This window comes from Leptodactylus fuscus, chromosome 11 (assembly GCF_031893055.1).
Source record: "Leptodactylus fuscus isolate aLepFus1 chromosome 11, aLepFus1.hap2, whole genome shotgun sequence".
In the NCBI taxonomy this organism is placed as follows: Eukaryota; Metazoa; Chordata; class Amphibia; order Anura; family Leptodactylidae; genus Leptodactylus; species Leptodactylus fuscus.
Window position 1 is genome coordinate 48262477 of NC_134275.1, and position 15036 is coordinate 48277512.

A 15036-nucleotide genomic window follows, 5' to 3' on the forward strand; every position below is an offset into this window, starting at 1 on the left:
TGCCTGGAATTCTTTGTATATTTTCACTTTCTGTCTTTACTCACTTATATGTTTTTGGAGGATTTTGACAACTCGCGTTGTGAAATTGTTTGACATGAAAAATCTGAAGAATGTTATTGTGCAATGAGACCAAACACCAAAAGGGACAAAACTCATTTCCACAAATACAACCTGTTTTGTAGTTTTTTGTTTGCACAGCAGCTGCGCTCGCACTAGAGACCTCCAACCTTCATGTGCCAAGAAATTCTAATTTGTGTTTACAAGGATTGTGCCGCCATTTTCCCCTTTTTTTAAATTAAAAACAGATGGTAAAAATGTATCACTTTTTTAATCTGATTTTTAGTTCTATTTTCTGTCCATGATTATCTTGCCTGAATGTCTCCTCTGCTCTAACAGCACAGTCATGGCCATAGGCAGTAATAGCCTGAAGCCGACTCATTGAGCTCCAGACTATTTGGTCACACGGGTGAGTGTTCTAGGCTCGCTCTATGCAAGAAGGGGGAGGAGAAAATTAGATAGTGATTAGATAGCTGTGACATCATCTATTGTTAGGAGTAAATCCAATGTTAGGTCACTAGGGATGAGCGAACCAACTGGATTTGTCTTAAATTTTCTAAAAGTTTTTCTCAAACCCAGAGAATATCAAGTGGAGATCCAAAGGAGATGAGTAAAAATAACACACCGTTATTCCAGAAAATAAAGAAACAAAGACGTGGCACTCCTAGAATGGCCAGGCTGTGGCAAAAACATGAATGGGAAAATCTATAGAAAGTGTGGTCGGATAAAAGCCGACGCCTCTACTGCCCAGAAAAAGAGTCTGTGTATGTGTAGACAAAAATAGGAAAAATTAAGGGCACTCACTCAGGGCGTTCTAAAATCTTGTAAAGTTTATTGCATATTCAGTTAAAACCAGTTCAACGAGAGAGAGGCATGCTAGATGGAACAGTGACCATCGTTTTGCACCTCTTGGGTGGATGAAAGGTGAGTATACAGGTAAACTGATATACATACATGTAACATATAATACTAGGTCATTAAATGGTTAATAAAATTCCAAACCGGGCGCAAAAGCAAATGGAAGGCTGCATGCTAGCCATTCCTTTTTTTGTGGATTGTGAGCTCCATATAGGGATCACAACAATTATTTTCTTTCCTATCACTATGTTTTTGTAGAATGGGAGGAAATCCATGCAAACACAGGGAGAACATACAAACTCTTTGCAGATGTTGTTCCTGGCACGATTCAAACCCAGGACTCCGGCGCTGCAAGGCTGCAGTGCTAACCGTGTTGCCCCATCTAGCCATTTCTTTGAATTAGTTTCCAAACAATTTATGGCTGGGCCTCCACTTATTATGGGGTCTGAAAGGTCCCCAGAGTAAAATAGGCTTTTGTGGATGATGATAAAAGCTTCGGGAGTTCAGGTTGAGCCCAAAACCTTTGAGAAAATTTGGGTCAAATTATGTTTGATCTGAACTGGTTGGATTATCTGTAATAAAGATCTGTTCCTGGTCCTGTGGAGTTTCTCTTCTGATGTGTCCCGAGTGCCAAACAAACATCTATGTTATCCAGCTGATCATTGAGGTCACAAGATGCTCCACATGATCAATCCATGTTTAGTCCTATTGTGTTAGACCACAGATGTGTTACACAGGACATACATATATACAGGGGCGGATCCAGGGCCGGGCGAGCCGGCCCTAACAAAATGGTCCCGGTCAGCTCAGCATAGTCGGGCAAGTGCCGGGGCCCACAGAGTCTCTGGGGGCCCCCGGCACTTGCCTGTCACGATTTCAGCTCATCGGCGTCCATCCGCCGATGAGCTGAATACATACGCGATTAAAGCAGGAGCTGTCAGCTCAGCTCCTGCTTTAAAGCTCCGGCTTGCGTGTGTAGGCACGATGACGTCATCACATCACGCTTACACACGCAAGCCGGGCCTCAGCTAAGCAGGAGCTGAGGTCACAGCTCCTGCATCGCGTATGTGACTGGAGTGAGAAAGAGGAGCGTCGGGGGAACGATGGAAGGTGAGTGATGGAAGGTGAGTGATGGAAGGTGAGTGTAAGTGTTTGTTTTGTATTAAATATTAAGGTGGAACATAATGAAGGGGGCCCATGATTCTGGGGGGCAAATGAAGGGGAGGGGGGGAACGGCATGACACTGGGGAAGATGAAGGGGGTGGGGAGAGAACGGCATGAAACTGGGGACAGAGATGGAGGGGGCCCAAAGAAACTGGGGGGCAAATGAAGGGGAGGGGGGAACAGCATGACACTGGGGCAGATGAAGGGGAGGGGGGGAATGGCATGACACTGGGGAAGATGAAGGGGGTGGGGAGAGAACGGCATGAAACTGGGGACAGAGATGGAGGGGGCCCAAAGAAACTGGGGGGCAAATGAAGGGGAGGGGGGAACAGCATGACACTGGGGCAGATGAAGGGGAGAGGGGAATGGCATGACACTGGGGAAGATGAAGGGGAGGGGGGAACGGCATGACACTGGGGAAGATGAAAGGGGTGGGGAGAGAACGGCATGAAACTGGGGACAGAGATGGAGGGGGCCCAAAGAAACTGGGGGGCAAATGGAGGGGAGGGGGGAACAGCATGACACTGGGGCAGAGACAGGGGACATTAAACTGTGGGCAGATGAAGGGGGAGAATGTGATGAAACTGGGGACAGAGATGGAGGGGGGGACATGAAACTGGGGTCAGAGATAGAGGGGGGACATGAAACTAGGGGTAGATGAAGGGTGTATATGAAAATGGGGAGAGATGGAGGGGGGACATATAATTTATGGGTGACTGTAGGAGGATTATACTGTGTGGAATCACATGAAAAATGAATGAGAATGGGCGGATTCAACATAAAAGTGGGCAGGGCCTAATTTGCTGCGGCGCGCTGCGCGTAGAGCCCCGCCAAAGTCAATTGCCCAGGGCCCCGCAAACCCTGGATCCGCCACTGCATATATATATGGGGGGAGGGGCAACACGGTGGCTCTGGGCTCGAGTCCTGAGACCTACTGATTCCAAAGACATACTGATAGGGAAAAATGTACATTGTGAGCCCTATGTGGAGCTCAAAATCTACATTTAAGAAAGGACATCTATGTATACGTGTAGTATATACCATTCTACTGTTGGATCAGGTCCGCAGATACAACAAATGTATGCAAGAAGAATTTCCTGTTTTATAAACAAATGAACTTAAAAACTGGAATATCCCATCAGTTCAGGACAAAACTAGAACAAGCTTTAATCTCGACTTTAATCATGGATTCTGCAAAATACAGAAAATTTCCACTCATTACTTTTTATATTGATCGTTGCTGATTATAGGTTTTCATTGAAAATACCAATTTAGTTTTTTTTTATTTGATCTCCTAATACATCAGTAACATTTGTAATTTAATATAAATCCTTTCTTACCATTGGAGAAGCTTAATAGGCACATAGAAGACCCCGTGTTGTGATTGGTGAGGACCCTGGTCATACCCTACTGATCACATGACTATTCACTGTATTATGGATAGGGTTAACTTGTACGTTCCAGAATCCCCTCTGATCTGTTCATCAGTATATACCACGTTGCTTCCCTGAGGGCATTAACTACACTAAAAGGGAGACCTCAGAGGAATCGGAGTAAGGGACAAAAGTAACTAGAAAGGGGGAGGTGGCAAAGTATCATTGCTGCAAAGTGACAAAGACAAGCAAGTCTATTAAGAATCTCCCATACCGGTCACTGCTGGGACAAGTTACTTTGTGTTCCGCCACCTGGTCACTACTTTCCGGTTTTCCTTGGCCGTAGATGTTGTGCTTCAGTTCTTGCCTGTAGGGTGAGCTGGACCTTTAATGAAGTGGAAAACTTCACAGTCTGCTCCTAGCTAGGGTTGAGCGATCAGGATCGGATTCCGATCGGTGATCGAGTAAATTTCACGATCGTGATAGGAATTCCGACCCGATCTTTACCAGCGGGAACAAGATCGGAGGTTATCTCAAGATCGGCTCAACCCTAAAAGTGATTTTTCCCATAGAGAAGCATTTACTAGGGTTGAGGATCGGGAAAGATTGGATTACGATTGACGATCGGGATCGGCTGGAAAATGATCGGAAATCGGATTTTAAGATCTATCTTGAAATCTCAAGATCGGCTCAACCCTACTCCTAGCACATCACCTGTACCTGGGGAGACCTGAAGCTTCTTTCTCCAGAGGAAGGAACCTGAGCAAAGCCTCCTAGCATGCTACAAAGGTTATACTCTGAACTTTGCCTGTTACTGGTTTACTGACCTTGAATCTTTTTCTCGTACCCTGACCTGGGCCTGTGTACAGACTCTGAACCCGTGCTCCGTCCTCTGACCTCCTGTACGATGACTGTTCTAAATGTATCCTGCCTGTCCTGACCTCAAGCCTGTTTTCCATCCATTGCTTATCCCGTAGGTGCCACACACCAGGGACTCTCAACCTGCTTGAGTCAGCGGTCACATTACTCATCCTACATCCTACTGGTGAAGTGCAGGTACCTGTATAGGGGATAAAAGGTTGTAAATCCAGGGGATCACTTCGTGCCCTCAAGAGTAACCCCGAGCCAAATATGTCTACCAACACATTTGATCTGTAACACTGCAATACATTTTGGTAGCCCAGGAAATGAAAAGGGCCATTAAACCTCATGTACATGTAAATTGCTAATAAGTGCCTGGTCATAAAAGGAATAATCCAGTTAATGGAGTATCCTTAGGAAAGGTCATTACTTGGAGATCGCTCATGACCCAACCTCCTGGCCCTGCACCAATCCTATGTTTTTAGCACAGAGTCTTTAAAGAGTTAATGTAAGCTTACTGTAATACAGAAGACAAGCAAAGCATCCCAGAAATATCTGCTTTCTCTAAAATATTTAGCGAGGGATAAAAGACGTTTTGTAAGGTTTAGGAAAATTTCCGAGCCCAGATACATTTGGTGTAATATCCAAGTTCTCCGGAGGAATGAACGGTTTCAAGTTAAAGCGTTGCAATATGGTGACTAATATAATAAAGAGCTCCATTCGGGCCAGAGATTCTCCCAAGCAATTCCTTTTACCTGGAGTGAAATACAAATATATAGAGTCAGTAATCTGCACCGGTCACAGTATATACAGCTCAATATATACACTAGGATACAGATTATATACTGTATGTAACAAGGACCCAAAGAAAGAAATCCAGCAACAGTCATGCCGGGAGCAGGAGGTCAATGCCCAGCTTTAGCGCCCTGTTTCTGGTTAAATATTCTGAATTGGGTAATTTCATAATATATTGATATAGCAGACGGAGATCCAGATACAAAGCCACAAAGTCCTGGCCATAGAGCTTGGTCTTATGGAGACAGCTGATTTTGTATCTTCCATAGAAGTGAATGTGAGCTAGGGAACAGTATAGCACAGTGCCTTAGTCACTCCTAGTTACCCTTATGGACTTACAAACAGTGTAGAACAGCCACATTCAGCTCTTTATAAGCTAATAAGTGTATTGTCATATGAGCCACGAAAGGCTGAGACAAGAATAAAGATAATTCAGTCACTTCCATCATTTTACAGCTTTTTCTGTACAAGACCATAAATTCTTCCTCTACATTTCACTACTTTTCCTCCTGTACTATGGAATACTTTAGCATTGCAAAATCCAACCATTTATTGGGTTCTCTTATGCAAGTTTAGCCCTGCTATCTGCAATGCTGATTGGTTTAACCTGCTCTATCAACAGGGTTTGCCTTTTGTATATAGACGATCACAGAAGTGTGTTGGGAAGAAGACCAAGAGATCAGTGCCATGCTGAGGGGGAAATGCAGGGTAAGAGTAGTAATGATCAAGGTAAAGGAAGCCGCCACACATGTCCCCAATATATGTGGTCTGCACATTTTCTATTGAATAAAGATTCTTTTTCTATATTATTTTATCTAACTCTACCTGTAGCCAGGGGGATGAAGGCCTCATTCTTCCTAAATTCACCATTTTCATGCAGGAAATTCTTGGGGTTGAATTCATCTGGGTACAGGAAGCAGGAAGGGTCCTTCAGTACCGAGGTCAACATTGGAAACACATTGGTGTGCTGGAAGACCATGTAGAGCAAAGGGATCATCGGATATAGAAAACTGTTTGGTTATTTAATTAGAATGTAATAGAAAGTCTATGTTTTGGGAACTCCATGAATTTATTCCATGAATCTCTCGGAAGGATTTGGTAAATCCATGGGTTATAAAGATGGCTCTTTGGGTTTTTGCTAACCATGGGATCCTTCCCCATGACATTCTTGTAGTGGGGACAAATCTAGTATTATTTAATTCATGTGACCAAAGTGGGGACAGATTGTCCACTAGCAACTCCTTAAGTGGGACATCCCTTCATCTTATATCCCAATATTTTGAGACACCTACCTTAGGTATGGAATACCCTCTGTAAGTAATGTCCCTTGTTGTTTTCCTTGGCACACCCATTGGGAGCAGATCAGTGAAACGTTGTATCTCATGAATAACAGCATCAGTGAACGGCATCTGGTTCCGGTCTTGAATCTTTGGGCATCGGTCCCGACCTATGACCTTGTCAATCTCCTCGTGGACGTTGGCTAGTAATAATGAGAAATAAGAGTGGGTATAACTGGAATCTTACTGTGATTTTTATTGTGTTATGACCTTATTAAAGAACCAAAAGCAACCAATTCCTGTCTAACGCTTATACATGTTAATGGACTAGCAGAAGACAACTTTAAGACTTTAGAGGAAATTAGTTGCTACTAGAGTCATTGGTGGGGGGAGATTCATGAAGCCTCGTACTTTATATACCGTTCTTCACATGTCCTCTGCCAATGGAGGTTGCATATGGACAGTATGAGAAGGTCAGGCGCTACACCAGTAATAACAGTAATATTAGATTTCTCAAGGATTCTATGACCCTGAGAACAACACTTAGGAGGCAAAAAAGAACTTGGATCATCCTGCAGGTTATCCCTGTACAGAAGCAAATGCCACATTAACATCATTTTTTGCAGAGTGGCAATTTACAAAATTTACATCAGTGGATGCCTGGCCTGGCAACTGAAAAAGCCAAACTATCTTCCAAAACTGACCATCACGACTGAGGTAGAATCTTTATATCTCAGACCAGTTCTCTACTCCATTGTGGGGTTTGCTACATGCTGTAATCATATACTGTTACTCAAATGGACACTCGGGCATATACAACAGTGTCACTCAATGTGGCATTAACCTCAAGTATGAAATGAGAGTGGGGATTGTAAGCAAAGGCTTACAAGTAGAGATGAGCGAACACTAAAATGTTTGAGGTTCGAAATTCGATTCAAACAGCCGCTCACTGTTCGAGTGTTCAAACGGGTTTCAAACCCCATTATAGTCTATGGGGAACATATACTCGTTAAGGGGGAAACCCAAATCCGTGTCTGGAGGGTCACCAAGTCCACTATGACACCCCAAGAAATGATACCAACACCCTGGAATGACACTGGGACAGCAGGGGAAGCATGTCTGGGGGCATAAAAGTCACTTTATTTCATGGAAATCCCTGTCAGCTTGCGATTTTTGCAAGCTAACTTTTCCCCATAGAAATGCATTGGCCAGCGCTGATTGGCCAGAGTACGGAATTCGACCAATCAGTGCTGGCTCTGCTGGAGGAGGCGGAGTCTAAGATCCACACCAGTCTCCATTCAGGTCCGACCTTAGACTCCGCCTCCTCTGGCAGAGCCAGCGCTGATTGGCCGAAGGCTGGCCAATGCATTCCTATTGGTAGCAGTGCTGAGCCAGTTCTGCTCAACTACACCGTGTGCCGGTCAGCCCATCTGATATAGCAGAGCCGAGTGTGCACACGCGCATAGGAATGCATTGGCCAGCCTCTGGCCAATCAGCGCTGGCCAATGCATTCTATTAGCCCGATGAAGTAGAGCTGAATGTGTGTGCTTAGCACACACATTCAGCTCTACTTCATCGGGCTAATAGAAGGCATTGGCCAATCAGCGCTGGCCAATGCATTCTATTAGCGTGAGCTGAGTTTGCACAGAGGTTCTAGTGCACCCTCGGCTCTGCTACATCAGATGTAGTAGAGCCGAGTGTGCACACTCGGCTCTGCTACATCTGATGTAGCAGAGCCAAGTGTGCACATTCGGCTCTGCTACATCTGATGTAGCAGAGCCGAGTGTGCACACTGCTACATCTGATGCACACATGATGCTACATCTGATGCACACTCGGCTCTGCTACATCTGATGCAGCAGAGCCGAGTGTGCATCAGATGTAGCAGAGCCGAGTGTGCATCAGATGTGTAGTTGAGCAGAACTGGCTCAGCACTGCTAAGTCTCTGCATTCGCATAGGAATGCATTGGCCAGCCTTCGGCCAATCAGCGCTGGCTCTGCCGGAGGAGGCGGAGTCTAAGGTCGGACCTGAATGGAGACTGGTGTGGAGCAATCTTAGACTCTGCCTCCTCCAGCAGAGCCAGCGCTGATTGGTCGAGTTCCGTACTCTGGCCAATCAGCGCTGTCCAATGCAATCCTATTGGAAAAAGTTTATGTCACAAAAATCACAATTACACACCCGATAGAGCCCCAAAAAGTTATTTTTAATAACATTCCTACCTAAATAAAGGTTATCCCTAGCTATCCCTGCCTGTACAGCTATCCCTGTCTCTTAGTCACAAAGTTCACATTCTCATATGACCCGGATTTGAAATCCACTATTCGTCTAAAATGGAGGTCACCTGATTTCGGCAGCCAATGACTTTTTCCGATTTTTTTCGATGCCTCCGGTGTCGTAGTTCCTGTCCCACCTCCCCTGCGCTGTTATTGGTGCAAAAAAAGCGCCAGGGAAGGTGGGAGGGGAATCAAATTTTTTTGGAGTTTGCCACGTGATGTTCGATTCGAATCGAATACATCGAACAGCCTGATATCCGATTGAACATGTGTTCGATAGAACACTGTTCGCTCATCTCTACTTACAAGCTTAGTGAAATTGGGGGTGCCAAAACCAGCAGCAGTGGAAATGCATCTGCCTGTGCCACCACTCGAGCTTGCCTTTGATACCCCAGGTTTGTCTTTGGATGTTGGGGCTGCCTCCACTATCTTCGTGTGATGCTACCCTGTCACCCTGACCTGCCTGCCAAGTCATATCTGGAGTAGAATAATCAGATTCCGTAATGTTATCATTTTGTGATTCTTCTATACCCTACCAGATTTCACCCTAGTGCCCCTATCAGCATGACCACCAGTAGCACCTTCTTCCACCACTACCTCAACCTACACTCATGCTTTCCACACCCTCTACACCAAAAAGCAATTGCAGTTTTCCAACTCATCAAAAAGAAGAGGAAGAAGAGGAAGTCTTGGGCTATGAGGAATACTGTATCTCTCTCAGCAGATTCCATAGGACTACTATAGAATGGGATCTGTGTCAGTGAAGTCAAATAAGAAGATATGGTTAACAATACCGAAATCAGCGTGGTAAATTACATGTTGAGGATGAACACACAGAACCTTCACTTAATATTTGGGGTTCACTGCTTTCAAAAATGTCCTTATTTTCAGGACGTACAGCTATGCTGCAGCGACTGATGGGGCTTTCAAGACCTGAAGTAGTGTTGCTGAGCCAGTTACAATGAACATTCTTATTGTTAGTACTTGCACTGCCCTGATTTTTTTTTTTTTAAACTGAAGACATTTTTTAATTATTCTGATGCCAACACTGTGATGTCTTTTGTTTTAATTTTGTGTTTTTACAATCGAGTATTTCAGGAAAAGCTTCAGATAAGTTGTTTTTTGTTGTTGTTGCTGAGATTAGCACAGGCTAGACCAGAGGCACTCAACTACTTTTAGTAAAGGTCCATTACATTATGCTTTATGATGCGCAGGGGCATTAAAGAGCAATATACGGTATGTGGGGGCTACTAAAGAGCATTATATGAGGCATAAGGCCATTAAGAAGCATTTTCAGCTAGCAACACAAATGTTTCTACTGTATTCCCTGCTCAAACATAGGGCTGCGGCAATTTTAGTTTGTCCAAGATGAATCACCATTTGTGCAGTTTCATTAAAAAAACAAACAAAAAAAACAAAAAACATGCCATTTGGAATAATGAGGCCAAATCTGTTTTGTGGCAAATCGGTTTCGCCAGCTCTAGTCACAATTGGATCTACATGGACTCGACTAGAAGTCCTGTTAATGTGCACAGTGAGGCGCTATACTTGTGTAACACTGACCCATTCCTCTAACCAGCCATATAATATAGTATACTGCAAGTCACTGGGAAGGTCTTTACCTACCGAGGACATCTGGGTACTTCATGAGAAGTAGCAGAGAGAAGTTCAGGGTTGTGCTGGTGGTCTCTACCCCCGCAAAGAAAATCTGCAAAGTGCTTCTCACTAAGTTGGTGAAATGGTATTCAGTTTGGGAATTAGTATTTTCCTGTGAATAAAAAAAGAACCATTAATGTGTATTATTATTATTATTATTATTATTATTATTAATAATAATAATAAATTAATGGACCCATTTTGTAGCTTCCTGCCTCCATGTAGAAGTGGAAAGGACTTGGCAAGGTGTTCTGGTCAGATCTGGAGTGCAAAAATCTCAGTTCTTAAGATCAGTGTGGTTCCAACAGTGGGACACCCACCGATTATCACGTTACCCCCTCTTTAGAGCGGTGATGATCGGGCCCCTTTCCAATAGATGCCAGGCCAGAGGAGATGATTAAACGTGTTGGGCACTGCAGTGCTCTCAAATTGTATTCTTGAAAACCACAGTTGTGGGTATTAAAGCTGTATTCCTTTCAGGTATCTGAGACACGGCTGCAGCATCTGTAACCGTCACTATGCTGTAGGCAGGGTATAGGGAGCCCCAGACAAAGTCTGCACTGGGGCCCACAAGACTTTAGTTACACCCCTGGGGGGTAGATAGAAGTGGCATTTCCCATTACTTGCCTTATTACTGGATATACTATCCCAGTCATAATTCAGATCTGTAGAAACTTCTAAGGCTACTACCTAGGAACCTCCAAACTCTCATTTACCTTTTCCATCTTCATGAGAAAAACATCGACGTAGCTCTGAGGGTTATTCTCATCCAAAGCTTTCTTGTTCCTTTCGACTCTTTTTTCCACAAAATTAAGGAGATTTTTCAGATAGATGAAGATCTTCTGATGTCTCCCAGGAATAAACTGCATGACCGAGGGGAACATCTCATACAACTAAAGTAAAATAAAGTGAACATTTAGATATTGATACAAGTAGTGATAATCACAAAACTGCCAGCACTATATAATGTGAGATACATCAGCAGATAAAACACTGCATATCACCCCAGCCCTGCAGATAGGTTACTGTCACCAGACCCAGCATATCACCCCAGCCCTGCAGATAGATAGGTTACTGTCACCAGAACCAGCGTATCACCCCAGCACTGCAGATAGATAGGTTACTGTCACCAGAACCAGCATATCACCCCAGCCCTGCAGATCGATAGGTTACTGTCACTAGAACCAGTATATCACCCCAGCCCTGCAGATAGATAGGTTACTGTCACCAGAACCAGCATATCACTCCAGCCCTGCAGATAGATAGGTTACTGTCACCAGAACCAGCATATCACCCCATCCCTGCAGATAGATAGGTTACTGTCACCAGAACCAGCATATCACCCCAGTCCTGCAGATAGAGATGCTGATTCTGGTGACAGTAACCTATCTATCTGCAGGGCTGGGGTGATATGCTGGTTCTGGTGACACTAACCTATCTATCTGCAGGGCTGGGGGGATATGCTGGTTCTGGTGACAGTAACCTATTTATCTGCAGGGCTGGGGTGATATGCTAGTTCTGGTGACAGTAACCTATCTATCTGCAGGGCTGGGGTGATATGCTGGTTCTGGTGACACTAACCTATCTATCTGCAGGGCTGGGGTGATAAGCTGGTTCTGGTGACAGTAATCACCCCAGCCCTGAGTCATTGTGATTCACTGCTATCATTTGCATATTCACAAAAAAGGCGATATCTTTATACCACTGATTAGTAAGATAGGTTAGGACCATCTTAATTAATCTGAGTGGCTGGGTTGATATGTTGGGTTCTGGTGACAGACTACTTATAACCACACAATGTTTTCCACCTCCTATGGACATGTTGGAGACCACAAGTACATGCAGATGTTTATACACCTTCCTCCTTCCATTATCTAGCTTGTGGGAGTTACCCAGACCTCTAAAGCAATCGCTTCCTTCCACATTGCTGAGGATAATTGCTCAAATGTCAAAATTTTGCCCATCTCTAGTAGGAATCCAATCTTCTTTAGTTCTTACCTGGCCCCATCCTGAGCTGATAAGGACGAATGATGTGTATATCCAGGAGATAACATTCAGGAGCTCGGCGTCCTCGTAATCATGGCGATGTCCAAACATGATGGAGAAAATAACATTGCAGGCGGCTTTACTTATGTATTGTCGAGGGTCCACAAATGATTCTAGGGCAGAGAGAGAGCGAAATATGAAGTGCATAAAACATGTACATATATGCACAAAGGGCTCCTAAAAAGTTCATCTACCACAAGTCCCCTCCAACTAGAGAGGAGCTCATATCCATTACCAACCTGTTAGTCAGCATCTGACTTTTTAAAGATTAGAACAGACCAAGATTTTTATTGTATTGTCCATCATGTGCTCCATTGCAGTTTGTATGTAATGAATGAATGTTTACATAAGGCTATAAAAATAAAGGTTTAGCCAAACTGGAAAAAAAAACCCGCTTCTATAGATGTTATTGTTTCTTGTCGTTTAAGAGTTCTCAGTACCAATAAAAGTAATTGGGTGTCACATGTGGATGTTCTATGCGGCTGGCACTGTTACTGGACTTAACTCTGCTGGATGCCATTTGATCCTGGTGGCTTAGTCAAATCTAAATTTTTTCCTGTTGTTCGGTCCTCATTGTTAGTCCAGCACTTATGTCTACGTATGCATCTGTGCCTACACTCCAGTTCTGTTCCAGGTGTTGTATCCACTTTCTTGTTCTTTGGGCATATTCCAGAGTAAAATCACGTTCCAGTCCCTGCTACATGCTCTGAATTTTTTATATTTTTGCAAAGTTTATGGCTGAGCAATGTAAACAGAACTGCATGGGAGTAACTCAGAGACAAATGATGATGTGAACAGACCACAAGGATCAAATTGCATCCTGCCACAGCTAGGTTACAGGTCAGTAACAGTGCCCACAGCTACGTTCATGACAGTTCCTGCTCCTTTTTTTTTTGCTTTGACAATAATCGTGATAATTCCGGGAATAAGAAACATCTACACTCAAATGACCCTATCCCAAGAACGTAACGTGACCGTAACCCGAGTGCTGTTTTTGCATATCTAATACAGACCTATAAATAAAACATCCCTGGGAAGCGTTATAAAGGTGATGTGAGAGCAGACAGCAACCGGTTCTCTGTGTATATTCGCATCTTTACCGGACATTTTGGATTTATGTCATAAAAAGGTTTAGATTTAAGACTTCTGCTTAATGTCTGGAACAACCTTTTGTCTTCTTAAATTCCGCCACTAGACACTCAGCCTCTTCTTGAATCCGATCCTCTATCGTCCTTTTTCCCATTCCGAAATCCCGCATTGTGGCAAGAGAAAATCTACGAAGTTCCCTCCATCTGTCCATGTGGCTTGTGAAAGCAATTCCTGAAAAATAAAAATACATCCAATCCATTTTTTTTATTTTATTTTGACATATTAAGTTAACGCTTAATTTGAATCCAATTCTGGGTCTGATTCTGTAACTTTAGATAAAAAGTCTCCTTTCTGTGAAATCCTGCAGGTCTTTAGTCTATTCTCTATTTCTGTACTGTAGAAATCTGGGCACCGTTTCTTGCCAGAGGGTTGAGAGGCGGCTCTTGTGTAATGCGAGGAAGCTGAGGCCGGGGCATCACTTAAAACATAGGCACTATATACTTGAGGGTTTGGTGTCATATGTAAGCTGAGAATCTTACTCTAGCAGTTCTCTCCAGAGATATCATCAGTTGGATGGACATATTTATATATAGCAGCTCCTGATCCACTATTTACAATTTATGATCTCTAGAATTAATACAGCTGAAAATCTCATCTTTCATTTGACCCTAAAAGCATTGTTCTAGGTTTTATGATGCCTGAGATATACCGCAACTCCTCGACATGACCCCCCTCCTCCCCCCAAGCCTCAACTTCCTTGCATTACACAAGAGCCTGTTCACAAACACCAATGGATGTAGGTTAAGGACCAGAAGTCCGTAACGAGAGATCTGTGCTCGCTGGAAATAGGGATAGAGTACAAACCGAAGTTCCCAACAAGGATTCTTTATTGAAGTTATTAAAACAAGACAGCACTACACGTTTCGGGCTAAACTGGGCCCTTTTTCTAGTGCAAATAAACAGGTCACGTCAGGCCAGGTGCACAAACTCCAATGAACAACAGTGAGAAACAAATAAAAAAAAAATACAGAGGACAAGAGGATTTTACTGCAGGATTTTATAGAGAAGAACAAGAATCCTTTAAAGGAGTATAATTCTAAATTTATTGGAATAGGATACTTGTAACATCTGCCGGCAGTCTGCTCTCCCTGCTAGTGGCCGCTGGGAGATAACATTACATGTAATGTAATATATAAGTTCCCCATGGTGGGACTATTAAAGGATTATTACTAGTGGTGAGCGAGTAGTATTCGATCGAATACCTCGCCGGCATAGGAATGCGTGTAAGTGGCCGAACACCAAGGGGTTAAACCAGGGCTGCTCACACTTTTTCAGCATGTGAGCTACTTTATAAACTGACCAAGGCAAAAGATCTACTACCCACTTCTTGTAGGCAGGTCTGTGGGCGGGGTAGGGCATGTCTGTGGGTGGGGCCGGGCATGTGGGCGGGGTCGGGTGGAGCGTGATCGCAGAAGACACCGGTGTTCTGTGGCCGCCCAGGGATCCCTGGCTGGTGTCTGCTTGTTCACAGCGCAGGCTAAAAGTTATCTCTGGACACTGGTAGGCTGGGGCTGCGGCAGCCCTGC

General features: G+C 43.9%; 1 protein-coding gene across 1 annotated transcript in view; it reads right to left on the reverse strand.

Annotated features, from left to right (window-relative positions):
* Window positions 1-4886: 4886 nt before the first annotated feature.
* Window positions 4887-15036, reverse strand: part of LOC142184831 (cytochrome P450 2G1-like) — a 70181-nt gene continuing 60031 nt past the window's right edge. The window contains exons 4-10 of the mRNA XM_075259930.1: window positions 13529-13681; window positions 12314-12474; window positions 11032-11208; window positions 10286-10427; window positions 6401-6588; window positions 5934-6075; window positions 4887-5068 (exon numbers count right to left, since the gene is read on the reverse strand). Coding sequence (XP_075116031.1) covers window positions 4887-5068; window positions 5934-6075; window positions 6401-6588; window positions 10286-10427; window positions 11032-11208; window positions 12314-12474; window positions 13529-13681 — 1145 coding nt within the window. The remainder of the gene's footprint in view (window positions 5069-5933; window positions 6076-6400; window positions 6589-10285; window positions 10428-11031; window positions 11209-12313; window positions 12475-13528; window positions 13682-15036) is intronic.